Here is a 26,408-nt window from a genome sequence, read left to right on the forward strand (position 1 = left end):
TATAAATGTGATATATAATGTTGTAAGTATGGTATAATTATTTTATGATTTATATAATTTTGTTAATATGGTACGTACAATTTTTTTTTAATAATGTTATTTTATTTTATTTTTTATCGTAGGTATTTATGTTTTGCAGTATAGTATATAATTTTTGTTGTCTATAAAATATCATTTATTTAAGATGATATTTAGTTTCTATTTTATTATATATAAATTTTTTAGTTTGTATACATATTTTAACAGTGGTATATATATAATTTTATTAGCATAATATATATATATTTGAATATTAATTTAGTATTGTTATAATTTTTTGTCGTATATAATTTATTACTACGGTATATTAATTTTTAGTGATATATTGTTGTATATGTATTTAATGATCTAATATATTTAATTGTTTTTGTTACAATATAATAATATGCAATACTAAAAAAATTATACAACTTAATTAAATATTACATATATTTTTTTTTAAAAAAAATAATATGTAATAAATGTATTATTATAATTTTTATTAGCTAATTTATTATATTTAGTATTTTTTTAAAATTTTTTTTAAAAAAATATTTACTAAATTTCTAAATTTAAAATAGAGAAATGTTAGTAAATAACCCTATTTCTAACTTTAGTGATAGTTAATGTCTTTTTTTTAAAATAATTAAACAAATATCCTATTTTACTTTTTAATACCTAAAATATCCTTCATTATATAAAAGGTACTATAAAAATACCTTAGAGTAATATGAATATAACATACAAGTACTATACTTTAGAGTAATATGAGTTATTATGTCCTTTTTTTATTTTTGTACTGATATGTATTCTTTTAATTTTATTTTTATTTCTTTCCTTCATGATATATAATATAACATATAAATATTATACCTTAGAGTAATATGAATATACCACAACAATTCTATAGTCAAATAAATATATAAAAAAAACTTAAATAAACTTCCACAAGTTTTTTTTTTCTCTTTCTTTCATGATATACCATAGCAAATAAAAATAACATACCACTTTATTTATTTATTAATATATCATAGCACATAATAAAGATATACCTTACAAAATAAAAAAAAATACTAAAACTTAAATTAATATTTAATAGTTTTTTTTCTTTCTATCCTTCACGATATACCATATCACATACAAACGATATACCTTAGACCAATATGAATATACCATAAACTTAAACTAATATACTATTAAATAATTTTTTTTTCTACGATATACAATAGCATATAAAAACTATATTCTGCAATCATAAGCATAAATACTATAGTGAAAAATTAATATACCACCAGTATAGTGGAAAAAATATATACATACCAAAAACTTAATTTAACATTCCACATGTTTTTTTTTCTTTTTCTTTCCTTCATGATGTACTAATGAACATAAAGACAATATTTCCTAGTGAAATATAACTATACCTCAAACTTATATTAATATTCTATATTTTTAAATTTCCATCTTTCGTTCATTATATACCATAGCACATTAAAATAATATACTATAATCTTAAACTAATATACTACTACCTTTCAGTTTTTTTTAATATATAATTGCACATAAAAACGATATACTATTGTGCAAAATAACTATACCAAACACTTAATTATGCAAGGTTATAATTGTAATTTCATCATCAAATTTTTAACAGAATGGACATTTTGTTAATTTTCATAAAAAGGGACATTTATTAACTTAATTGTTAGATTTATGACTATTTTGCATCTTGGCCCTTTAAAATAGCATCTCAGTCCAATTAATATTACGCTCATTTGCACTACAAAAAATCTTACTTTTAGTTACAATAAAATTTGTGACTAAAGACAAAAAGAGTTGTAGCTAATTATAAATTATCATTATTGTGTTGTGACTAAAAAGTCCGTGACTAAAAGTATTAGTTACAAAAATTACAATTTGTTGTGACTAAATGTGTTTTTAGTTACAATATTTGTTGTGGCTAAAAGTAAATTAGTGATAACTTGTAACTAAAGACTATGTTTTAGTCACAAGTAACTTTTTGTTGTGACTAAAAGTCACATTTAGTCCTAAAAAATTTATTTTGTGACTAAAAAGTTAGTTACTAAAAGTAACAGTTTTTTGTAGCGTTGATATGTGTACACAAAAAAATAAATAAATAAATAAAAACCATATCTAAATCTTTAATATATAGAGATAAAGATGATGAAGTTTTGAAAGAGTAATTTGAGCTAGATATTTTGGACATTAATAATGAAATCAGAGGCAAGAGCTTCTTGCTGTTGCGATATTTTGTAGCACATATATTTTCTATATTATTAAGGACTTTAAGGGCTCGTTTGGAACGCCGTATTAAGTCGTATTGTATTGTATTGTATTATATTAAATTGTATTTTATGCAATATTTTTATGTAAAACTATATGTGGTAATAACTTTTATGGACACCTAAATATATAATATTTTAGTATAAATTAAAGTTTAACATAGTATTATATAAAAATATGATATATAATCCAATTCAATATAATACAATACAATACAATACGATCTAATACGGCGTTCCAAACAAGCCCTAAAAGACTAGTGATACATGATATTTTTTAGTAATATTATGATATTTATGCCTTTGTCTATAATATTTGTCCTATACCACCAACCAATTATTACTCATTTGTATACTGCTACTAAGAGAAAAGGAACAACCAATTTACATCAGTCTAATCTTGCCTTTCTTCTTAGAATAATAGAATGTACTCGAAACTATTTATACAAATAATGCAACTTTGAAAAAGCAAGAGGCTCACTATATATAACAATAAAGAGATCCTCTCCCTAAAAAAGTAATAAAACTATAAAGAGATCTCTAAGAATTTCAAATGGTAATCGAAACTTAAATATGAATTTTTATGCTTCAAAGTTACACCTTATATAAAAAATATCTAATTTTTTAGGGAAAAAAACAGGAATATTCTAAAAAGGGAAAAATATTACAACAATACTGTAGGCCGGCCCAATGAACATTTGTACAACCCAAAATGAAAATATTACAAAAATACCACTTGCCCTTACCTTCAGCCGCACGTCACAAACGGAGAGGATGAAGGAACCTCCATCGATGCAGTCGGCTACGCAACCAGAATGAAACCAGATCGAACGTAAAACAACTGTAAATCCCGTCGAATTTCAATAGGCAACGAACAAATCCAACGAGCTAAACAGAAATTTAAAAAAAAAAAGACCAGGAAAACCGTGGAGAAACTAAAATTCAACTGATTTCGGTTTTTATAGTGCAATATCACTCAAACGAGCGTCGAAAATTCAGATTGAATCAATGTAAATCTGTATTGAACAGATCTGGAGCTCCCCCTCAAATCCAAAAAAAAAGGTATGAACTGAAATTTTTTTCAACAATGATACACGTCAATTTTAGTTGCATTCTGGTTGATTCACTGGTGTACAACAGGAAATTGATATGGTAAAAACAATAAACAAGAACTGATTCTGATTAAGGAACCACGGGATACTAATAAAGGTATTTTAATTTTTTTGCGTTGGCTTACAGTTGCATTATTGTTTTAAAATGGTTTAGAAATCATGAAGAAGTGTCAAATGACAAGTACAAAGAGCTAGCATATATACAAGGTAAGATTTATGTTAATGGTAGCAAATTAGTTTTATAATAGTTGTAATCGATCTGATTCGAATAAACATGATGAAAAATGACAATGAGTAAGAACTACGTAATTTTGGGGATAGAATTGTGGTTTTTAAGTTGGTTTACAGTTGCATAATCATTTAATAATAGTTTCGTTACGTTTTTTTGCAGGAATTTACTTTGGAAAAGATAGAGGACAGAACAGTTTGAGAAATGGTTAGTTTCGCAAAATTAAAATGAAGTTTCTTAATAGTTTTATTCTCGTTTCTTTGTAGTTTATTAACAACAAAAAAATGGCAAAATCAGGAATCAGGACAGGAAATACAATGCTTGAACAAAGGGACAGAGATAGAAGTAAGTTTGTACTCTATTTCATAACAGAATCAAACCAGTTTTAAAATTCGTTGCCTCGGACTAATAACCATTGCAAAAACACAGGAAAGGAAAGACATTCCATTCCTAGTCTTCTACAATGGACAATTCGATGATCGAATGAATTATGAAAATTATGAAGCCAGTGGACATTACATTTCAGCCAATTGTAACTATGAAGATTTGCAACAGAAACTCAAAGATGTCCTGGAGTGCAACCAAGAAAACACTGTTTTGCAACTGAAATATCAAGTGAAGGAAGGATACCAACCATTGAGTATAAAGGATGATCAAAGCCTGCATTTCTATATACAACTCAAACTGAAAGACCCCGACTTCACAACATACCCAATGTGTGTGAATCTCATCAACAACCCAACAACAACCATCGATGCATCATTCTTGGGAAATGACAATTCATTAATTACACATACAAGCGCCTTCCAACCAATCGAATACAATGCAGCAACAACAGATCAACAAATCAACAACATATAATTGAAGCTACAGTACCGGAATTTGGGGGAGAAAGTTTTGACTTCATGGACTATGCAAAACTTGTGGCAGAGGAGATGGTTGAGCAACTGGAAAACAACAGAAAAAAGGAACCAGAAATCACAGATTATGACGAACTACTAATCACAGATCCGCATCATCCTGAAATAGAAGAAGCACAAATATACAAAGACAAAGAAACACTGCAGAGTGTGCTTGGTTTCTATGCAATTAGGAACAACTTCCAATTCAGAGTTAAAAAATCATGTGCAAGAACATACAAGATTTGTTGTTTGGATCCAAAATGCAAGTGGGCACTAACAGCATCCAGAAACGGGCCAACAAAGTCATTCATCATTCGAAAGTACGACAGAAAGGTGATACACACTTGTGATCTAAACATCAGATTTGCCGACAAGAGACAAGCTACAACGAAATTGATTGGAAACTACATCAAGCCACGGTTCACCAACATAAAAACAACTCAAACGCCACAAGACATCAGAGGAGAAATGAAACACAAGTATGGGGTGAGAATGAACTACATGAAAGCATGGAGAAGCAAAGAGCACGCGCAAGAAGAATTACGAGGAAAAGCCAACGAATCATACGGAGTTCTTTGCCCGGTTTTTTGCACATGTTGCAAAAAACTAATCCCGAACAATAGTGCACATGGAAACAGAGGATGACAACAGCTTCAAGTACTTGTTTGTCGCACTGGATGCATCAATAAAAGGATGGAAGAAATGCAAACCTATAATAGTTGTTGACGAAACTTTCCTTAAATCAACATATGGAAGTACATTGCTCTCTGCTTGTACACAGGATGCAAATGGGCACATTTTTCCACTAGCTTTTTCTGTTGTGGATCTCGGAAAACAACAACTCATGGCAATGGTTTTTCACAAAAGTGAGAGAAACATATGGGATTAGAGAGGAACAGTGCTTGATCTCGGATAGACATGAGAGCATAAGTAAGGCAGCTTGTCAAGTATTTCCAGAAATCACACATTGCTATTGTGTATACCACCTGTTAAGCAACCTAAAAGCAACCTTCAAGAAGAATGCAAGCAAGCTGGATAAACCATTCTTCGCTGCAGCCAGAGCATACACAGAGAGGAAATTTGAATACCATATGAGCGAGTTGGACAGCTTGGACATCCGTGTAAGACCATATTTACAACAAGTTGGATACCACAAATGGTCAAGATACCACTGCAAAAACAACAAGTATTCAACTATGACTTCAAACATTGCTGAATCTCTAAATGCAGCAAACTTGGCAGCTAGAGAGCTACCAATCACAACACTGATGGAGTCATTGAGAGCATTGATTCAACAATGGACATACACAAACAGGAAAAAAGCACAGAAAATAACAACATTTTTAACACCTACAGCAGAGAAGAAATTAGTCGACAACTTTGTGGACTCATTGACAGAAAATGTAATGAAATGTTTAATATTTTAGTTGCATTATAGTTTCTTAATAGTTTGTTTGTCGTTGTTATACATATTAACAGTTTTACACTTAATCCGCAGGTAAAACCAATAAACGAGACCATGTTCGAAGTCGTTGAACTAACCAGATCATGGGTCATCAACCTCAAGGAGAAAACATGCAGTTGCAACAGATTCCAACTTGATGAGTTACCGTGTGCTCATGCGCTTGCTGTTATAAAAGAGATGAACTTGAATGTTTACAACTACTGTTCAGGTTATTACACCACGCGAACATGGCTTGAAACATACAGCGGCTCAACATATCCGGTACACAATCACACAACTTGGGATGTGCCACAAAACATAAAAGATATCATTGTTCTGCCACCAAACCAAAAAATAAGATCTGGAAGACCAAGGAAACGAAGGTTTTTATCTGAATGGGATACAAAAAAACATAACAGGTGCAGCAAATGTGGACAACACGGACACAATCGAAAGACATGCAACAATCAAGCAATAAAATAGATACATATGAAATATTTGAATTGTTTAATTTTGTGTGCAAATTCAAACAGGTTGATCTGTGATGTTCTAAATACATGGGATTTCATTTTTATGAAATTTGAAACAGTTTTTTAATAGTTTCAAAATCGTTTTGTTACAGTTGTGACCCTTTGTAAATATTAAGTACCGGAATGACTTCTTCTTTACAGTTTTAAAGGCAGTCAGTCAAGAATTGATAAAACATAACTAAAATAAAGGGGAAAAGATTAATGGAATACGAAGAATAAAAATACATTCATAGCACAATTTAGAAAAAATAAAAACATTGTTTGTATTCAGTTGGTTAATAGTTTCTCCATAGTTGTGCGACCGTATATAAGAACTTGAACAATTAAAAAAAACAATCAACTTTGGGAAATACAAACCTATACAATAAAGATATTATAAGGAGTAAATGTCAAATATCCTAAAAGTTTTAAACCAGGTACATAGTATAAAATCAAATATAATAACTACATTCAACCAACAACACTAAAAATTGTCTGATAATAGATTCAACAAATAACAGAAAAGAGTCATCAAATTAAAAGATCCTATTTCTTCAATTTAGATGCCTTAGAAGACTTGCTTTGCTTCTCATCCTCGTTGTCAATGCTTTCGTCAATTTTCCTTTGGCCGTACGAGAAGAAAAGTGAAGCAAGTCGGGTACGATAAACCTCGATGTCAAAGTCTGCAGGGACATCCTTTCCGTGGATAAAGAATTCAGCAAAGGCAGCAACATATGCCCCGCAATCACTATAAAAAACAGAAAGAAAAAGTAAACAGTTTAGAAACTAAAAAACAACATAAAAGAAACTTAAAAGAAACACTCACTTCTTCTCCTGAGACGGAAGACCACTAAGCTCCACGATTCTGAAGGGAGCTGTAGGGTCAGAACCTGAGGCAGGAGCTTGTGCCCTATTCTTCCAGAACCCAAGTAAATCGAAAAACAAAAACAGCAACACGGAATAAGCCTTCATCGCATTCCTAGCTGCGGCATTCATCTTCGCGGTCCTTAAAGAATTGTACAGAAACAACGTCCCTTCGTTCAAGTCAAGACGCCCAAAAACCCAATGACTTTCCCTTCTTAAATTGATGATGAATAGCACATGATCGGCTTCATACCAAGGCTTGGAACAGGGAAATGCGCATACCTCGGATGTAATGCGCTATTGGGTGGGCAGCGTGAATGTGTGACATCTTAGTCTTCATTGACTTGGCCTTGTTATATTTGTGGTACAATACTTGGATGGAATCATCAAAGAGACAATCAGTAGTTGTGAAATTCAACGTCACAGCGGAAGAATATTTACCTTTTTTCCGAAGGTAATAGAATACGGTGTTTATATGCTGAGAAAAAAAAACAACACAGAAACACAAATGAAAAGGTTGAACAACTGTAAAAAAACTGAAATGCAGTATCAAAACTTAAAAACATTTATAAAGCAACTGAAAACAAACTATCAAAACTACAATATAAATTGGAAACTTTACCGAGTCGTTCATAAACATGTCGCATGTAGCCAAATGATAAAACCAAGTTTTATCCTCAACATAATCAACACCTAGCCTAAAACCCGGGGTAAATTTCTTTGCGCCATCTTCATAACAATTATAATGCCTACAACAACAAAAAAACAGCAAAAAATAGCATTAAAACAGGAATAAAACTGAAAAATAAAACATAATACAAAAACAGATTTAATAAAAACAGTCACCTAGGATGTTTAAGCAATCCTTCACCAATCCAAGCGTCAAATTTTGCCTCAATCTCGGTAGATACGGGATCAGCAAACGCATCATTAAGAGCATAAAGGCCCTTCACATAAGTCACCATTTTGAAATCCCTATCATCCCCAGCTGATTGAGAACCTGAGGACATAAGCTCCATTGGAGTGCTCCCGACATCAGCAGACCCGAAATCAACAAATGGAGATTTCAAGGCCGGAGCACACTTCCTCTTATCCAACAGAGGTGTATCAGAGACAGTGTCCTCAGTTTCTTCATCAGTATGAAGGGCATTTGACTTTTGACCAACAAGATCTGGATTGGGTGCGGGGACCTAAAAAAGAAAGAATGCATTAAAACAGTTGCAAAACAGACTAGAAACTATTGAGCAACCAAAAAAAAACCTAGTTTTCTTGAAAACAATTAAAAATAAACTTACATGGATTTTACCAACAGCCTCCAAGCCAGCCAACACAACTTGATCATCATCTATTTCAAGCTGGCTCAACCCATCAAGGAAATCGTCCCCCTTCAATCGAGACTCATCGCCCTTCGGCTTCTCAACATCCTTAACATTTTTATCACTCCCTCCAACAGCCTCAGATGGATTCACATCAGCAACGGGAACAGCAGTAACAACCTTCTCAGCATCATCAGCATCCCCACCAACTTTAACCAACTCACCACCATCGTCGGAGTCGGAATAAATATTTTCTGGATCAGGCAATTGCTTCTCATCATCCTCGGCATCATCATCATCATCATCAGCAGCAGCATCATCATCAGAATCCTGAGTTACTAATTCATCCGATGACTTTCCCTGTATCAACCAACATAAATGAAACTTAAATAAAACAGTAAAGAAACTTTAAAAAAATATATGAAAAAACCTAAACAATAAAATATGAATAAATACCTCATCAGAAGGACGACGATGAATGGCATTAACCTTCTCCTGGATATCCTTAATTACAGTCATTACGGACTTGAAATTCAACAAAACACCTCAAAGAAATGAAGTCCTCGGCCAATGATGATTGATTCGAAATGACCATCTCCAACTTAGATTTCATCCAATCAATATCTGCTGAATCAGACTTCTTTGAAGATGACCCACCCTCAAAGGATTGCTTCGCTACACCACGGTCATCAATAGATTCATCGAGAAATAAACCGTCAAGTTGAAGCTGCTGCCTCTCGTCATCAGTAGGACGCATGTTTTATCTTCAACTGAACAGCATAATCAAACATAATATGAAAAAATTAAAACAATTGGAAAAACCAAAAATTAACAACATAAATAAAACTGAAAAGAAACTGTAAAGAAACTGTAAATTACCTTGTCCAAAGGTAAATCAAAAATCTTGCCCTTCAAGTCTCGAAGAGTTGGATTTTTGGTGACGATGGTGTTGCTCCAGTTCAGAATCCTTGGAATAGAAGATGAAACTCTCTTACAGAAAGAGTTCACCATTGCAGGACAACATTCATAAAACCAAACCGTGAAAACCCAAGGACATCCCAATGCCCTATACCAGCCATCATATTGGCCTCCCTTCTCTGCCTTTCTGTTTTTCATAATGATCCCATGCTGGATCCTACCTTTGAATGAGTCAATTGTCAATTCAAATGATTCCCTACCCCAACAATACTCATCCCACCGACCGCTATCGACTACATCTAGATCAAACCTAGACACTTCTTTGTCAGGAGTATTGCTAAGAAGAAAACACTGAATGAAATACAAAACAGCCATTTTCAAACCAATAGACTCATCCAAACCCCACCGACTACCCAAAAAAGCATCCTCGATGGCTTTGTGGTCAATAGTTTTTACACCACGGAAACATGTTTCTACCAATTGATTTGTTTCCTGTGAAAACAACAACTTGTTGCAATCACCGAAACAATCTAATCCAGAAATCAAGTAAAATTCTTCGGCACTAAACCGTATGCAACGGCCAGCAACCTTAGCCCAAAACTCTTTAGGATTGGGCTGGAAAACTTCCCTTAGTAATAGACTATGTACGACTTGCGGATGAAAAACAAACTCAGGCATATCCAGAAAATGCCCAAACTGAGTTTGACGAAACAAAGAAAGCAAATTAACAGATAAAGTGTTCTTAATATTATCTATCACGGAATAAACACTGGTGCATACACACTTAGATCTATAAAAATCAGAAGGACTAAATTTGTAGTCCCAAACCTGCAACATAACGAAAATAGCCACAATAAATTATAAATCCTGAATAAAACAGTATGAAAACTGTAATACAACTATAAACAAACTACAAACAAACTATCAATAACATACAACTACACAGAAAAAAACAGTAAAGACCTGAAATCGTTTTGAAACATAAAAAAAACAGTAAACAACTAACCCTAAAGGAAATCCAAAAATACAGTATGAAAATAACAATAAAACTATATAAAAACAATAAACAAACTACAAAACAGATACAACTATAGAAAAATGTAGAGCAAAGATTTGAAAATCGTTTTGAAACCTAAAATATAACAGCAAACAACTAAACCTAATGAAAATCGAAAACACATCAAAACATACCATTATCAAACTATTAAAAAACTTATACGAAACTACAAACGACTGATTGAAAACACTAAAAACAAAAACAAAAACACATAACCTGTAAGCACAAAAAAAACACTGAAAATAAAGAAAACAAAACCAAATTAAAGAACAACACCCAGAGAAGAACCAAATGAAATGTTCAAAACCAACAATAAATAACTAAAAAATTTAAAAATATGAAACGAAATGTGCAAATGAAACCCTAAAATTACACAAAGCAGAATGAACATAAAAAAGCCAAAATCTGGGAAAAGTTTAAATGAAGGAAAAGGGGGAAACGATAATGAAACTGAAAACCAACCTGAGTTCGATCTTCAGCAGATGCAAGAGTTTTTTTCCCAGAAATTTCTGGAACCGTGTGCTCCTCCAAGTTGAGCTTCGTTTTCTTCGAAGAATGGGGTCTCCCACGCTTGGGCATTGGAGCTTCAAAATCAGAATCATAATCTTCAATGATCGGGCGTTTACCCTTGGATTTGTTGGCCAACAATTTCTTGCCCATTTTTTATTTTTGTTTGAGAACTGGAGAAGGGGATGATGATGAACGAGTGATTTCCATCTTATAAATAAGATTGAAAAAAACTGAAACAGAGAGGGAAAAACAGTTGCTAAATCGTGGGCTAAGAGGAAGTTGAATATTCGTGGATGAACAAAAAAGAAGAGGGAAAAACGTGATCAATAGTGGGTGGTTAATCTTATGAAGGGAGGTTACTTGTATTCAAATGAAGTTAGAAAACAGAAATGAAAAATCGAAAATGAAATGAAAAGAAAATGAAAAAAGAGAGGGAAGAGAGTAGGATTTGATTGATGATGGATGGGGAAAGCACACGTGTATGTGCATGGTATGATGACTAAGTGGTATTTGTGTAATAAAACCAACATTGTAAGTAAAAGAGTTGATATAGGCGTGTAGGAGTATTTTGGTAATAAATTGTGCAAAAGTGATTTTTCATGTAAAAAATTTCTATTTTTTATCACTATGTATATGTTAATATTTAGAATTTTTACATATACTACCTTAATTTGGTTCTAAATTATGAAAATGACGTTTAATATCTAATTGTTAAAAAATACCGTTCATTTACTATTAATTATTATTTTTAACGTTTAGTGGATTTAGGCCACTGAAATAAGCTCAACAACAACAAAAAAAACCATCTAATAATTTACAATAAAAAAACCATTTTCCATATCTCAATTACAAAATTAATGTGCCAATCTCAATTAAATATTAATAATGTTGCATAAATTTTTCTTTTAATTTTCTTTTTTTTTTCTTAATTTTTAAATTTAAATCTATTAACCTGCCACATTCTTCCTTCTTTTTTTTTTTCAAATTTATTGTTCAATTTTTTTATCTTAATTCTCTTAAACTTTAAAAATTATTTTTGATCACATCGCTATTCGGTTGAGTTTAAAAATATATCGTTATAATCTACTCTTCAATGTGATCATTTCAAAATGTGGGAAACATATATTTTTTTACAACTTTTAAAATCAAAAGAACTATTTAGTTGCTCATAAAAAGAATTGTTCACTAATTAGTTACCATTATATATAATCAAATATTACTTTTAAAAATTTAATAAACATCAAAACAACATAATATAATCTAAAAATGAACATGTAATTTTAAAAGTAACTAAACAAAAAGGTAACCAAATGTATATAAAATTATTTTTATCTTAAAGAGGATGTTTTCACGAAAAAATAAATTATTTTTTCGAACAAAATGAAAATATAACTTATTGGTATCCTATTGATCAAAGAACTAAAATGTTGCCTTTTTATGAAGAAAAAAAAAAAGTAAAAGTAGATATTTTTATAAAAAGTAACTCATATATCTTATCCGCTTAATAAACAACTAATTGTTATATTAATATGTTTATAAATTTTTCTTATAATCTATGTAGTAAGTTTCCTATCTTTTAATAATTTATCAAGGTTAATCTATAAAACAGACTTATTTAAAATATTATATTGTAACTTTTAAATCTAAAATAATAAAATACTTTTTAATAACTTTTGAAACTACTTGGTATAATATATTTTGTTTAAAGCCATTTAATTACACTTTCCATATCTCCTAAAGGAAAAAGTTACTCTTTTTTATATTAAGCCAAAAAAAAAAAAAAATACTATTTGGTTAGCTAAATATAAAAGAAATTAAAATGATGTTTTCATTTTTTTTTATATATGCTTCTCATATATTAAAATGATCATCTTAAAGAATAAATTACGATGGTATTTTTTCTAAATAAAAATAATTAGCAGTATAATTAGAATTCTTTTTTAAAAAATCTATTAAGAGAAAGAAATTAATATTTTTCTTTAAAGGAAAATAGAAAGGAATACACCTAATTTTGTTAAAAAGAAAAATAATAATAATAAAAAAGAACGTGCAACGACTGCACATGTTTTTTTAAAATTTGACTTTCAACTACTAATAAGTGATAATAAGCAAAAATTTGATTTAAAAAAAAAATAAAAAAAGGCAAAAATTTCTCTGGTACGTTATTTTGCTGACGTGGAACATCAGTTTGTGATGATCGTTTATGTAAGGTTATTAATATAAATAATTTAAAAACTATGCATATTAATGTAAAAATCCCTTAATATTTTCAATCTTTTCTAAAATTACTCAGCCCAACTCAACTCTAAGTCGGCCTAAAATTTAACAAAAAATATAATTTCTAGACCTTATTTAGTAAAAAATATGATATTTTTTAAAATTAATAAAAATAAATGTATAAATTTAAAAGAAAACATTTTGTTTTCGCCTCTCAGCTAGATGGGACCTAGGCACAGGCCTAACTTGCCTATACTTAGGCCTAAACCTTCTCTTTCTTTTATTTCTTGAGATTATTAAAAACAACAAAAAAATTACAAAAATACGGTTTTACAGAATTTTAAATATTGTTATGATTTTTTTGATTTTATTTACAGAAAAACGATCTTTTTATGTTGTACTCTTGTTAATCTGTCGTTGATTTTTTGTTATTTGTATGTTATTTTTTGTTATTATTTTGATGTTACTTTTATGTAGTTTTCTTGTTATTTTCGTTTTATTTCTATGGAAAACCGTAAAAATGTAAAAAAAATATTTAAACGTAAAAATGTAATTTTTTTCGCAAAAAATAGTTCCTTATGTAATCATCTTATTTCTTTCTCTCATCTCTCTCATTCACCATTTCTATTAGGCGTGTTCATAAAATATCTAATCCAATCCAATTCAATTTCTACGATTGCATCAAATCCACAAAGTGTAAATATCCGCACTTGTGGAGATTGGATTGGATTGGAAAATTCAAAATCCGCACAAGATGTTAATTGACATGTAAAAGTAATTGATCTAATCCAATACAATTAATCTTTTAATGTAAAAGAATAATAATTTCAAAATCGAATGTATACGATATAAATATATTTTAAAACTTTTGTAGATCAAATGTACATTTTATTCTTATATATAAAGAAAATATAATTTAAAACAAAATTAAATATTTATGAAATTTTCACTTAGTGCATGCAGATCGAATGCACTATGAACAAAATACTACAGGTTGAATTTAATGAACACTCCTAATTTCTATAAATGACCACCACAAAGTTTATCAAAAGATCTATCATCACCACTCATTATTCTCATTGTTTAGTAGTTTTTCATCAATCTTTCTCTCCTTCCATTTTTTTTTCTTTTTTATATTTTGTTAAGATCTACCATGTATCAGTACTCTATTTGTCATATAGGAGAAAAAATAACAAAAGTCCCACAGTTCAGATAAAATTTTTAAGAATCCAAAAAAAAATCAAAAAGCACAATCTTGGAGAGGCAAAAATCATATTTATTTTCATTTTGGTATAATGCTTGCCCATGTTTACGTGTGTTTGTAATATATAGTATTCTTAGGAGTACAAGTTGAACGTTCTAACTAAACTATTCATATTTTGATCAAAATTCTCTTCTGGCATTGTATAGACTACGTACATGAATCTATAGGTGAAGCTTCATTCGTACGTCTCTCCATACAAAAGTTCAACAACTTATAAACCAGAGTTAATATGTGACTATATTTCGGGTACAGAGAAATTGATGGTCAATTTTGGATGGAAGCTCAAAGCCAGATGTGGCAAAATTGTCACCATGCTATGTAATAGGGGCAGATCGATAAGGAAGGGCTCAATTTTGAATCAAGTTGGTTTGGGCCTCAGGCCCCAAATCCACTTACTTCTTCCAACATTGGTTCATAACGTGTATGTAGTTTGTTCTTTGTTCTTCCTATTTTTTTAGGGAAACTTACAAAAATACTGATTTTTAGTTTAATCTTTACAAAAATACTGCTATACAGTAGAAATTACTTTTATACTGGATTGGGCTTTTTTTTTTTCTTTTATACTGTGGACACAGAAAATTAATACCAATGACTTCATCTTCGTCCCTCACGCATAGAATTTGTCCGGCAATACCAAAACACCCAGAAAATACCCATTAATTCTGGTGAAATAATAAATGAAACAAAAAATTTAGACACTAAAAACCCACCAGATTATTTTAAAAACAAAAATAAAAAACAAATAACAAACTTATATCTGAAATTCATAAATCAAAAACAGTCACTAGCATTTGAAATTGTATTAGAATACATCCTATATTGAGAAAAATACAAATTAATATACATCATTGCACAAGTATTAAAACAAACAATCGATTATTAATTCACGTTCGTTGAAGTATTCAACGTTGTTCTAGAGTCGTTTTTGCTTAATAACCTACATTTTATTGTAAATTGGGAATATGAATAATAAGTAGGCAACCAAATCATAACAGGACCACAAAAAATAAAAGAACAAACGACTAGTTGTTTTCTACTATTTTTTTGATGTTGTTGTATGTCAATTAAAATTCTCAATTACTGATATTCTGTAAAAATATTTCAAACAACTGTACTTGGGAGTCCAATCCTATAGAAGGAACATCGAAACTACTAAAAACAACACTAAAACAACACGAAAACAACCCAAAAACAAATGAAGCATAAATAACCAGTAACACAAAAATCAAAAAACAACACACCTCTACAGCCTTTTTTACAGTGACATTGTAAAAAAATATCATCTGATTCAACATTTTTAATTGGGATTTACCCTTCCTTTACATATAAACAAAATAATAATAAACAATACAAAAACAACAAAATACTACATTCAAACAAAACAAACACACAAAGGCAAGATAAAAAGAAGAAAAAAGACATATTACATATGAAAGTAATACATCCCATAGAAATATAGGAGTAAGTAAGATAAATTACAAGAAAACCCCTAAAACAACACAAAAACAGCTAAAAAGTACCTTATCAAGCTTGGACATATGTAAAAATTCATTGTCCAACTCAAAATCTGAGTCTGAATTTCAACCACAGGACAAGGACGTTTGGACATCCTCCTCTTCGAAGTTTCACCAAGAAAATTGCTTTTGCTTGGAACTGGTGAGGTAAGGCTTGGGGGTGTTCCTTAAAATTCCTCTTACCCATTGAGGATCGACCCAAGTTTTTCTGAGGCATTTTTGGGGAATTTTTTACAACTGGAGAAGAAGACTTTGATAGAGTAATAGCCATAGATAATGAACAAGCAAAGTATTTATATAAAAAAAACCAACAAATAAATGGGGAAAATATAGAGAGAAAATTATAATTTGAAAACAACAACAAAAAAAAAATTGTATAAAGTAACCACCAAAAATTTGCCCCTAAGACAATAACTGGATGTGTTTTTTTTTTTTTAAAAAAAAGAAGAACATAAGAAGAAGATGATGAATAGTTAAATGAGATAGTGGGTATAACTATAAACCACTAAAACGTGGTGTGAAAGAAAGAGTAATTGTATTGAAATAATGATTAAATTGAATTAAAAGAAAAGAAAAGAAAAAGCTACCATAAATGTGACAATACCCAGTCACATCAATTTTTTATCACTTAAAATACAAAAAAAATAAATAAATAAATAAATAAGTAAACACATGCAAAACTCTAGGCTGACACAAAGAATAATTTTTTTTATCAAATAGTATTAGAATATACAAAATAGGAAGACAGTATATAAATGTACAGTAAAAAAGAAATTATTGTCGTATCACAGTATAATTGAAATAAATGGGAAAAATATAGTATAGGGTGTAAATTTCCCATTTTTTACTTAGTTTGGGATTTCAATGAGTAAAGCGGGCTGTACAATGGTTGGACGGTTTATCTTATATATTTTTGGGGAAATTAGACTTTATACCTTTTTTTATAGTGTCCTCTTTTATTTTTACCTTCTTTTCTAAAGTTTATCATTTTATCTTTTTTTTAAACACTTTACCGATTTTACCCCTGTCACCTTAATATACTCTCTATGTGACTTCCTTATGTCAGGGTATTTTTGGTGCAATACATATAAAAAAAAGTATGTTTCAAATAAATATAAAATTAGAGGTAGATTTGGTTAATTGATAAATAAAAGAAATATTTTTCAATAAACCCTATATTTTTTAACCTAATCTAATGTTCGGGTTGCTAAAATTTAAGAGCAATCCGCCCAATTTTTTTTTTTTTAAAAAAAATCTTAAACTGACCAACAGTTTGGCGATTTGGTCGGGTTAACCCGTCCAAACCGGCCAAACTTTTTTTTTTGTTTTTTAGTTTTAAAGTCAAAATCAATAAAAATTAAAAAGATAAATTAAAAATATCACATTCCACCAAAATACAACACTATATATATGACTTTAAAACTAATAATTAAGTATATAATTTTATATTATTATATATTTAATCATTTATGTTATATATAATAAAAACTAAAAACTTAAAAAAAAAAAATTAAAGGTGCAAAATTGGGTTGGTCAGGTTGGTCGGTTTAATTGGACGGCTTGTAACCCGCCCAATTAACAGATTAGGCAGTTTGTAATTTTTCGAGTTATTTCGGTTTGTAATTTTTATTGATTTTTTCAGTTCGGTTTGGGCAGATTATTCGGTTTGGGCGGTTTATAAATTTTTTTGTACCGCCCTAAGTAAAGGTACCAAGTAAAGGTACCAATTTTTAAATTTTTGTACATGTAAAGTAAACTACATTAGCAAGGTGATGTAATAGGAATATCTACAACCATTTTGTTTGAACTGAAAATACGACAACGGTTTTCTTTTCAAAATTCAGAATAAGCTATGCAAAGCAATACAATACAATATAATATGTATCTTCTATAGTTCTATGCTGCCATGGAGAAAAATAGTAGTAAGTTAGTAACTGCTTATGATGTATATGCTTTTGCAAAGTAGCCATACTCTCAGGTGGGATTTTTACTTCTTGTGAGTTCGGATAGTTTGCTGAAACCTTCCTTGATTTTCTCAAAATGTCAAAATAACAGAGGCCAGAGTCAACTTAAACAAAAACTCTTATGCCTTGATGTTCTTAATTCATGCAAAAATGGTTCAGTTTGTTACCTTGCCCATGAATTAAAACAAAATAAAAACATATCAGTAGTATCCTATCCTTTTAAATTGATTCAAATGCTTTTACAGTATAGATACGAAATTGTAAGTAGCATATATTTTTTTTTTTTGCTTAAATAGAAAGAATAAATGATATGGATATCACAAGCAAGTAAACACACCTTACATGAGTCGAAAATTGGGCGAACTTGTTCAAATATTTCATCTACATTTCCTACTGCATTGATCTGCAAGCATGTATAGATTAGTTTTAGTAGTGAGCTTGAGAACAATCAAATGTCGTAAATAAACCTGAACGCGAATGAACTGTTAGCATAAGAGCATAAAAATCCTGATTAAAGACTACCAAACAAAGATTAATTCTTGACAGTACAATATAGTAGTGAGTAAAATTCTTAAGCATGTATCAGAAGGTTAGGAACAACAGTACTGACAAAAGATAATCTTCAATCCTTGAATGTGTCATACACCATACATTTACCTTGAAAACTTTTCCTTTCTCTGAGTAGTAGTTGATAACGGGACGATTTAATGCTTCAAAAATTTTAAGACGTTTTTTCATCGTTTCAATGTTATCATCAACTCTGCCCTGTAATAAAGTATCATTAGTACACAATGTATGGTGTACTATACGTTAAAACTTGACAAAACTGAAAATTATACAGTAAACAATAACCTGATTGCGATTTAGCACTCGCTTCACCATCTCTTCCTCGGGACAGTCAAAGAAAAGCACCAAGTCTGGTTCTGCTCCAGTCTACAATGGGATGGGGATAGTTAGATTTGAAAAATAATTCCAGGAATCTACAAACCAAATCATTCACATTGAAATATTATATATTATAGCTTCAAACATTTCACTGAAATTAAATAAGAACTTCAAATAAATATTTACGTATATACATCTATATTAGGATATGAATTTAGATCTTCAAACCAGATACTTCATTTGATATCTTTAACTTTTTCGTTTTATATAATATGTTTTATCAAAAGTAAAAACTATTTATGATTTGAGACTTGGAATTAACTTTGGCAGTAAAAGTTCATTGTTATCTTTATATCCCTTAAAAACTATCGAATATAGAAGTACAATATAGCCTTTTACTCCATGAGAGAAAAATAAATTAGAGAATCAAACTCACAATTTTTTCAAAAGCTACACGGTTCTCTTCACTTCGAGGGAACCCGTCGATAAGAAATTTTATATTGTCACTTGATTCCATCTCCCTCTGAATAATCTTGACTGTAACTTGAGAGGGAACAATTTTACCTTCTCTGATAGTATTTAGAATCATAGTGCTGAAATTGAAGTTGGATATTAAGATTACTTAAAAACAAATAGAGAATGTTTTAATTAGACATGATCAGCAATAAACAAGAATGAGCAATGGTTACCCATATTCAGTTTCAGAGGCAATTTCCCTTCTAAGCAGATCTCCTGCACTCAAATGATTGAACCCATAGGTTTCAACGATCTTTTCACATTGTGTACCTTTTCCACTACCTGGGCCCCCTGAGAGTCCAAAAGAAGAAACTCCCATCATAAATATGATTACATGAATCATGAATATATATTGGTTGAACTTCAAATCATGAACTAAAACTTTCAAGGCATATTAAAAGCACCCAAAAGAAAAGAAAAGAATTATTGACACATTGAAACTGTTACCTAAGACGAAGGTTATGAAAGGTTTTGCCTGCAACAAAATAATATGACTGCATTAGTTAGATTTAATGACCATAAAATTCCGAATAAGCAGAAGCAAAAGAAAAACCACACAAGCAAAATCATGCAATTGAATTTTTATAAATCAAACTTTAAGAAAAGTACTAAAAAGCAATACAATACATATTGTATAGCAACCTCTGTGGAAAATGTTTCCCAAAATTTGAAGGTAAATGCTCCCTGCATGTATAAGTAGGAATCAAATCAAAATCTAAAGAAGTTAATAAATAATCAAAAAGAACAAAAAAATGGCAAACGGGATCTAACATGAAACAATTCCCTTGACACCAAAACATGTTGACCGCATCGACAATAAGATACCCCAAGAAGTACACATTCACCCAAACTAGTTTTCCATGTTACCCTTTTGAGATTCAAACAAACACTTACAATGAATCAATTTGTACCCACGTTTGAGAGGCTAGAGCCTAGAGCTACACAAATTGGGCATGAGCAAATAGAAGCAAAACGAAGATGAAATTCAAGGGTGGAGCTGTACCTGGTTAAGAATGGAGGCGTTGGAGGAGGAAACCAGTGAAGAAAGTAAAGTGACACGCCTCCACATTTGTGTCGAGTTGTTTATGTTGTGATTGAGGTGTTGTTTTTACAAGTTTTTGTTCAGTCAGGCAAATGGTCGAGCAGGTTGCGCGCTAAGTTGATTAAGTAATGTTAGGCATAGGAGGAGGAAGGCCGAGTCAAATCGGGGGTGGCAGGCACATATTGATTAGAGATTCGTAGCTTGTGGAATTCAAACGCCGACTCACCACATCTCCACCTACACGTTTACTCCTTCAATCCAAGTTAGTTTCTTGGGCCCACTCACTGAATAATTCATGTGATTTTTTTGGTAGAAAGATGTTTTTTTTTTAGTAATTAGAATGGTGGCCTTTGATTAGAAATAAGGGTAAATACCATTTTGGATCCTGTGTTTTGCAAAAATTACCAATTGGACCTTCTGTTTTGTTAAATGACAAAATAGACCCTGTATTTTCTAAAATGGTACAAATAGGACCCTACATTGATTTTTTTTTTATCAAAATAAAATTTAATTATAATCCGATCTAAAAGTATTATCACAAAATTGTTTATATTTTCTGTATTTGTTCGTATTAGGAATTGTTTTTAAGTTGATTATATTAAAAAAAAAGTTGTCGAAAATTAAGCTCAGGGTCCTATATTTACTATTTAGGAAAATACAGGGTTCATTTTGTCATTTAACAAAATACAGGGTCCAATCAGTAACTTTTGCAAAACACAGGGTCCAAAATGGTAAAATAGAATGAAAATGAAAAAAAAAAAAAATTATTTCATTTTTTTTGTCGGGTTGCATATTAAAGTGTTAGAATATTATTTTAATAGAATGGTTTTTCTACGTGGAATGACAATTTCATTTTGAAATGGAAAGAAAGACTATTCCAATACATAATGAGAAAAAATATAATAATTTTTTTATCAATTTTTTTTTATATATATTTTAAATTTTATTCCATTCCTATTTCTATGCTTATTTCCATTCTCATTTTTATGTTTTTATTTATATGTTTTTAATTTTTATGTTTTCATTCCTATTAAATTTTTTACACTATTAAAATATGTTTGATCTTTTTATCATTTTCTATTTTAAAATGAGTCACATTATAAATAATAGTAGTTGATAAATAGATACAAAATAAATATTTCTCATTTTTTTTCCTTTAATGATTAAAAAACTAAAGCTAAAGATATAAATTATTATAAAAAAAAAAATATTATATTCTATTATTCATTAATGTAAAAAGAGTGAAAAATATTTAATTTGCATTCATTTATTAATTATTATCCACCACTTTATTTATTTCAAGATAAAATTTAATAAAATGTGATAGAATGACTTGTAAAATTTATATTTCTTTTTTTTTTTTTTTTGAAACAGTGTAAAATTTATATTTCAAAAAGTATTATTAACAAACCGTATACTATAGAAAGCACAACTTTTTAATGTATAAGTTCATAAGGCAAAAATAGTAATTATTCTTTATATTTTTATTATCCTATTTTTTTTCAATTTTTAAAAACAAAAATTCAAAAATATATAATTTTAAAATTTTAAAATTACAAAAATAAATTTTACCCAGCAATTAAAGAGAAAAAAAACAGTATAAGAGGAACAACACAAAAATAATATAAAAACAACAAAATATCAATAAAATTATATCAATAAAAAATAACTTAGCATTTAATAGTTAAATTTAACTGACTTCGCAAATTTACAAACAGAAATGAAGTTAAAAAAGTATTCCCAATAGAAAAAAAAAATAAAAATAAAAAAGATATAAGAGATTATTGTTTGGTTGGAGGGAATGAAAACATTAAAATAGGAATGAGAATGTAAATATGAATAGAAATGAAATTAAAATGAAAATACTTCAAAAAAATTATTACATTTTTTTTTCATCGTACATGAAAATGGTCTTTCTTTCAATATTAAAATAGAATACTCATTCCGCCAAAATAATAGAAAATTATTCCATTAGAATGACATTTCAATATTTTAAGTGGCGTTTGGTTGGAGGGAATAAAATAGAAAGGAAACAATTTTTATTCTAATCTTTTATTTAGTTTTATTTTAATGTATTGAAATGTCGTTATTATTTTAGCTATGTTTTCATTCTTTCCAACCAAATCTCACCTAAAAAGGTGTTTTTTTTTATTTGAGTTTGAGTTGAAATGAGTAGACTTTAAGGGTATATGAAACTCATGCGTTTAAGGGGATTAACATTACTACTATTTTAATATAAAAAATAATATCTAATTAGAAACACAAACCCCTTGTCAATCAAATTTAATATAAATTTTACATTCACATTCCTATTAAATGTAAACCTCATACCAAACACCTTAAATATAACTGAACAAAAAAATAAAATTAAAATTATTTCCATTCTTTTTCATTTCATTTCATTACCTCCAACGAAACACCACCTAAGACCATCTCCAATCGAAGATGTAAAAATTGTGTTATATTTAGCACAGAAAGTAGTTTTGTGGTAGATTTACATCAATTTTAGTATTATGCTTCAATGCACAATTATAAAATTTTGATGTAAAATTTAATATCTAATTAATGTTTTTATTAAAAAAAATAAACTAATAACTTTATTATCAATTTTATTATTATTTTAATATGATACAATAAAATAATAATATAAATACTTCATAATTTAATGCTATAGTTAATTATACTAATAAAATAATACAAATGACATAAATATATATAAAAAAAAAGTAGTGCATTTATTGTGATGTAAATTTTACATTATAACAAATATTGTGGCAAATTTGGTACAAAATTTGCTATGTGTCAAATTTACATCACTTTTTGGTACACTATTAAAGCACACTTTTTGTTAAATGAGCTATATTTTAACTTCACAATACTTACTTGCATCTTCACTGGAGATACTAGTATATACAAATTAAAATATAAAGAATTAGCCGCAAATTACTCTATTAATTTGTCACATGAAAAACTAACAAAAGTCCCACAATAAGCATAGTTCCGTTGAAAAAATTACATTTATTCTTCTGTTATTTTGGTATTTAGCTTGCCCATGTGTGTTTGCAATACATTGTTCTTGGGAGTACTGTTCTAACTGAACGAGACATATCTAATCCAGATTATCTTCTGGCATGTATGTAGATTACGTAGATGAATATATAGGTGAAGCTACTCGTTCAAAGAACAATTTTACTTCTCTCTATTTGGTCAGTATCAATTGTTGGAGCTCCCATAATAGTAGCTTATAAACCAAAGTTGATCTGTGATTGTACCATGAATCTCTGCCGAAAATGACTCAATATTGAAGACAAACCATAAAGATAGTTACGAGTCTAATCCCCTGTCTACCATCATCTTTCTCACTCTCTCAACATCCTCTAATCTGTCTGCATTGGCATAAATCTTCATTAAAAGCTCGAAATTCCGTTCATTGTCAGGCTCAAGCTCGAAAAGTCGTGCAGCAGCAATCTCCCCGACTCCTACATCTTTATGAAGGTAGCAAGCATAGAGCAGAGCCCCCCATACAGTTGGACCCGCCTCAAACTCCATTTGCTCCACTATCACATTATAAGCCTCTTCGATTAGGCCTGCCCTTCCGAAAAGGTTCACCATACAACTGTAATGTTCCATGATCGGTTTTACTCTGTACTTGTTTGTCATGATAGTAAATATTTTCTTGCCATCATTCACTAAACCCAAATGTGCACAAGTTGATAGTAATGACACGAATGTAATATTGTCAGGCAGTGCACCAGCACTCTCCATCTGCTGAAAATAAACCAATGCTTTTGGGTCTTTAGAATGAGCCGAAATGATAGAGTTCCAAGAAACAACATCCCTCTCAGACATCTGATCAAACACCTGTTGCGCTCTATCCAACTCGCCATGCTTGGCATAGAGAACAATTAAGGAATTAGCAATGGACAAGTTCCATCCCATTCCTTGTCGAAATGCCCATCCATGAATCTGAACCCCAAGCTTCAATGTTGTCACCCTGCTCAGAATAGCAGATACAGCAATCGAATCAGGCTGATGCCCTTCTTGAAGCATGCCACGGAATATATCTAATGCTTGCAAAAAAAGCCCGTGATGAATATAGCTGGTGAGAATCGAATTCCATGAAACCGAATCTCGACTACTAATTAGATCAAAGACCCTTCGAGCCTTCAAAATGTCACCACACTTAGCATACATGTCAACAAGTGCATTAAGGATAAAACCATCATTGGTGAAACCCAATCGAACAACATGTCGATGCACAGCCATACCTATTTGTATAGACCCTATACCCCCACATGCCTTTAAAACTCTAGGGAAGGTAAACCTGTCTGGCTCAAATCCCTCTTCTTCCATTTGAAAATATAGCGCCATAGCATCTTCGTACTGTCCCAATTCAGTATATCCGGAGATAAGCGAATTCCACACAAAAGCGGATGTGTTCTTCCTCTTACGCATTTCATCGAACACCTGGTGGGCATCTTCGATGCAACCACAAGACGCATACAGACGAAGTAACTTCGACGATAGGCCTTCGTTTCTTTTCAAAATATTACGCGGAATAAGGCGGTGAATTCGGACACCATGGTCGATAGCTCGTAATTCGTAACAAGTTTCCAAAAGCGAAGCAAAGATTTCAAGCTCGATATCCAAGCGGTGGTTCTTCGCTGATGCTTCGAGTTCTTTGACGACGGCGTCAAGTACGTCAAGCTTTGTTCTGGGGTAAGAGTTTTGGGTGGTAAGGAGTGGAGTTGGAGATGATTTTGGGAAAGAGAGGGAAGTTTTGGTGTTGTTGTTTTGATGCTTTTGTTTCTGGTTTTTCTTGTATTTGGGTACTGAGAAGTTGATTGTGAGTTTTGGATGGAAGCTCAAAGGCAGAGGTGGCAAAATTGTGAGCATGTTTTTGGGTTTTGGAATGAATAATAATATGACAGCAGATTTAGGAAATGCATATGGAAGCTCAAAGCTCCTTCAGAGACAACATGCTCAAATAACTGTCTTTCCACTTGAGCTAGCCTCAAGTGGTTAGCTCAAATAACTGTCATATCATGAAAATTTTGAAGAATCAATGTGTATGAAATATATATATATATGGTTAAAACAGAATAATAGGATCTCTATGAACGTGTATATTAGAGCATGCAAATAAGGTGGAAATGTAAAATATGATGCTTAGGGTGGGCATCCGATCCAATCCAACTTTTTTTCCTCATCCGATCTAATCTAATTAGTAATTGTATTTAGAAAATCATCATCGGATCCAATCCAATTAGACCTCAAAATCTAATCCAATTCAATTACTAATTGGATTAGATCGGTTTTTTAATTGGATATCCAATTACACACCTAAATTTCAATATTAGCTTAAAAATATAAAGAAAAATAAATAAAAAATTAAGTATCACTTTTTATTTAAGTTTAATACTTCATAAATATACTATTCTTACACGTGTATTGTAGCTAAAAGTTTTAAATAATTAAAACAATAACATTTGTAACTAATAAAATAGAACAAAACATTATGAAAATAAATACACTAAACAATTAAGTGTTACAAATTCAACATACAAAAAATCTAATAAAAATATAATAAATATTTATTATATTTTTCAATATTTTTATTATATAAATAATTTTTTAATATATATAAATGTAATTGGATTGGATCGGTTTTTAATTAGATTTTGAAATTGAATCCAATTAGAATCCAACTTTTAACATCCAATCCAATCCAATTGTAATTGGATATCCAACTTTTTGTAATTGGATTGGATTGGATCGGTTCGGTTCAATTGGATTGGATTGGATGATGCCCACCCCTAATAAT

At 30.2% G+C, this 26,408-nt stretch overlaps 5 protein-coding genes across 10 annotated transcripts; 2 read left to right on the plus strand and 3 right to left on the minus strand.

Annotated features, from left to right (window-relative positions):
* The first annotated feature begins 3,720 nt into the window (after positions 1 to 3,720).
* Positions 3,721 to 5,209, plus strand: LOC133029927 (uncharacterized). The gene is made up of 2 exons (XM_061101912.1): positions 3,721 to 4,007; positions 4,092 to 5,209. The coding sequence occupies exon 2, from the start codon at positions 4,568 to 4,570 to the stop codon at positions 5,207 to 5,209; it is 642 nt and encodes a 213-aa protein (XP_060957895.1). The 5' UTR covers positions 3,721 to 4,007; positions 4,092 to 4,567.
* A 272-nt stretch (positions 5,210 to 5,481) lies between these two features.
* Positions 5,482 to 6,629, plus strand: LOC133030231 (uncharacterized). Its single transcript, XM_061102739.1, has 2 exons — positions 5,482 to 5,967; positions 6,063 to 6,629. Exons 1-2 carry the CDS (start codon positions 5,656 to 5,658, stop codon positions 6,489 to 6,491), a joined length of 741 nt encoding a protein of 246 aa, XP_060958722.1. The 5' UTR covers positions 5,482 to 5,655; the 3' UTR covers positions 6,492 to 6,629.
* A 250-nt stretch (positions 6,630 to 6,879) lies between these two features.
* Positions 6,880 to 11,977, minus strand: LOC133030229 (uncharacterized). Its single transcript, XM_061102733.1, has 2 exons — positions 8,228 to 11,977; positions 6,880 to 8,130 (listed from the first exon to the last, which is right to left on the minus strand). Exon 1 carries the CDS (start codon positions 10,450 to 10,452, stop codon positions 9,526 to 9,528), a length of 927 nt encoding a protein of 308 aa, XP_060958716.1. The 5' UTR covers positions 10,453 to 11,977; the 3' UTR covers positions 6,880 to 8,130; positions 8,228 to 9,525.
* Positions 11,978 to 17,912: 5,935 nt separating this feature from the next.
* On the minus strand, positions 17,913 to 20,856 carry LOC133030232 (UMP-CMP kinase). Of its 6 annotated transcripts, none has more exons than XM_061102745.1 (9): positions 20,546 to 20,856; positions 20,170 to 20,226; positions 19,990 to 20,017; positions 19,716 to 19,833; positions 19,463 to 19,619; positions 18,994 to 19,074; positions 18,799 to 18,906; positions 18,484 to 18,544; positions 17,913 to 18,308 (listed from the first exon to the last, which is right to left on the minus strand). In XM_061102745.1, the coding sequence occupies exons 1-9, from the start codon at positions 20,609 to 20,611 to the stop codon at positions 18,277 to 18,279; spliced, it is 708 nt and encodes a 235-aa protein (XP_060958728.1). In that variant the 5' UTR covers positions 20,612 to 20,856; the 3' UTR covers positions 17,913 to 18,276. The 6 variants fall into 6 exon arrangements, with proteins under 6 accessions (XP_060958728.1, XP_060958733.1, XP_060958737.1 ...); XM_061102750.1 differs by having other exon boundaries at positions 18,479 to 18,544; positions 20,546 to 20,854; XM_061102754.1 differs by having other exon boundaries at positions 20,185 to 20,226; positions 20,546 to 20,853.
* A 2,660-nt stretch (positions 20,857 to 23,516) lies between these two features.
* LOC115707803 (pentatricopeptide repeat-containing protein At4g25270, chloroplastic) lies at positions 23,517 to 25,626 on the minus strand. The gene has a single exon (XM_030635873.2). It carries the CDS (start codon positions 25,478 to 25,480, stop codon positions 23,909 to 23,911), a length of 1,572 nt encoding a protein of 523 aa, XP_030491733.2. The 5' UTR covers positions 25,481 to 25,626; the 3' UTR covers positions 23,517 to 23,908.
* Positions 25,627 to 26,408: the final 782 nt, after the last annotated feature.

The sequence above is a fragment of the Cannabis sativa genome, chromosome 1, assembly GCF_029168945.1.
Source record: "Cannabis sativa cultivar Pink pepper isolate KNU-18-1 chromosome 1, ASM2916894v1, whole genome shotgun sequence".
Taxonomy (NCBI): domain Eukaryota; kingdom Viridiplantae; phylum Streptophyta; class Magnoliopsida; order Rosales; family Cannabaceae; genus Cannabis; species Cannabis sativa.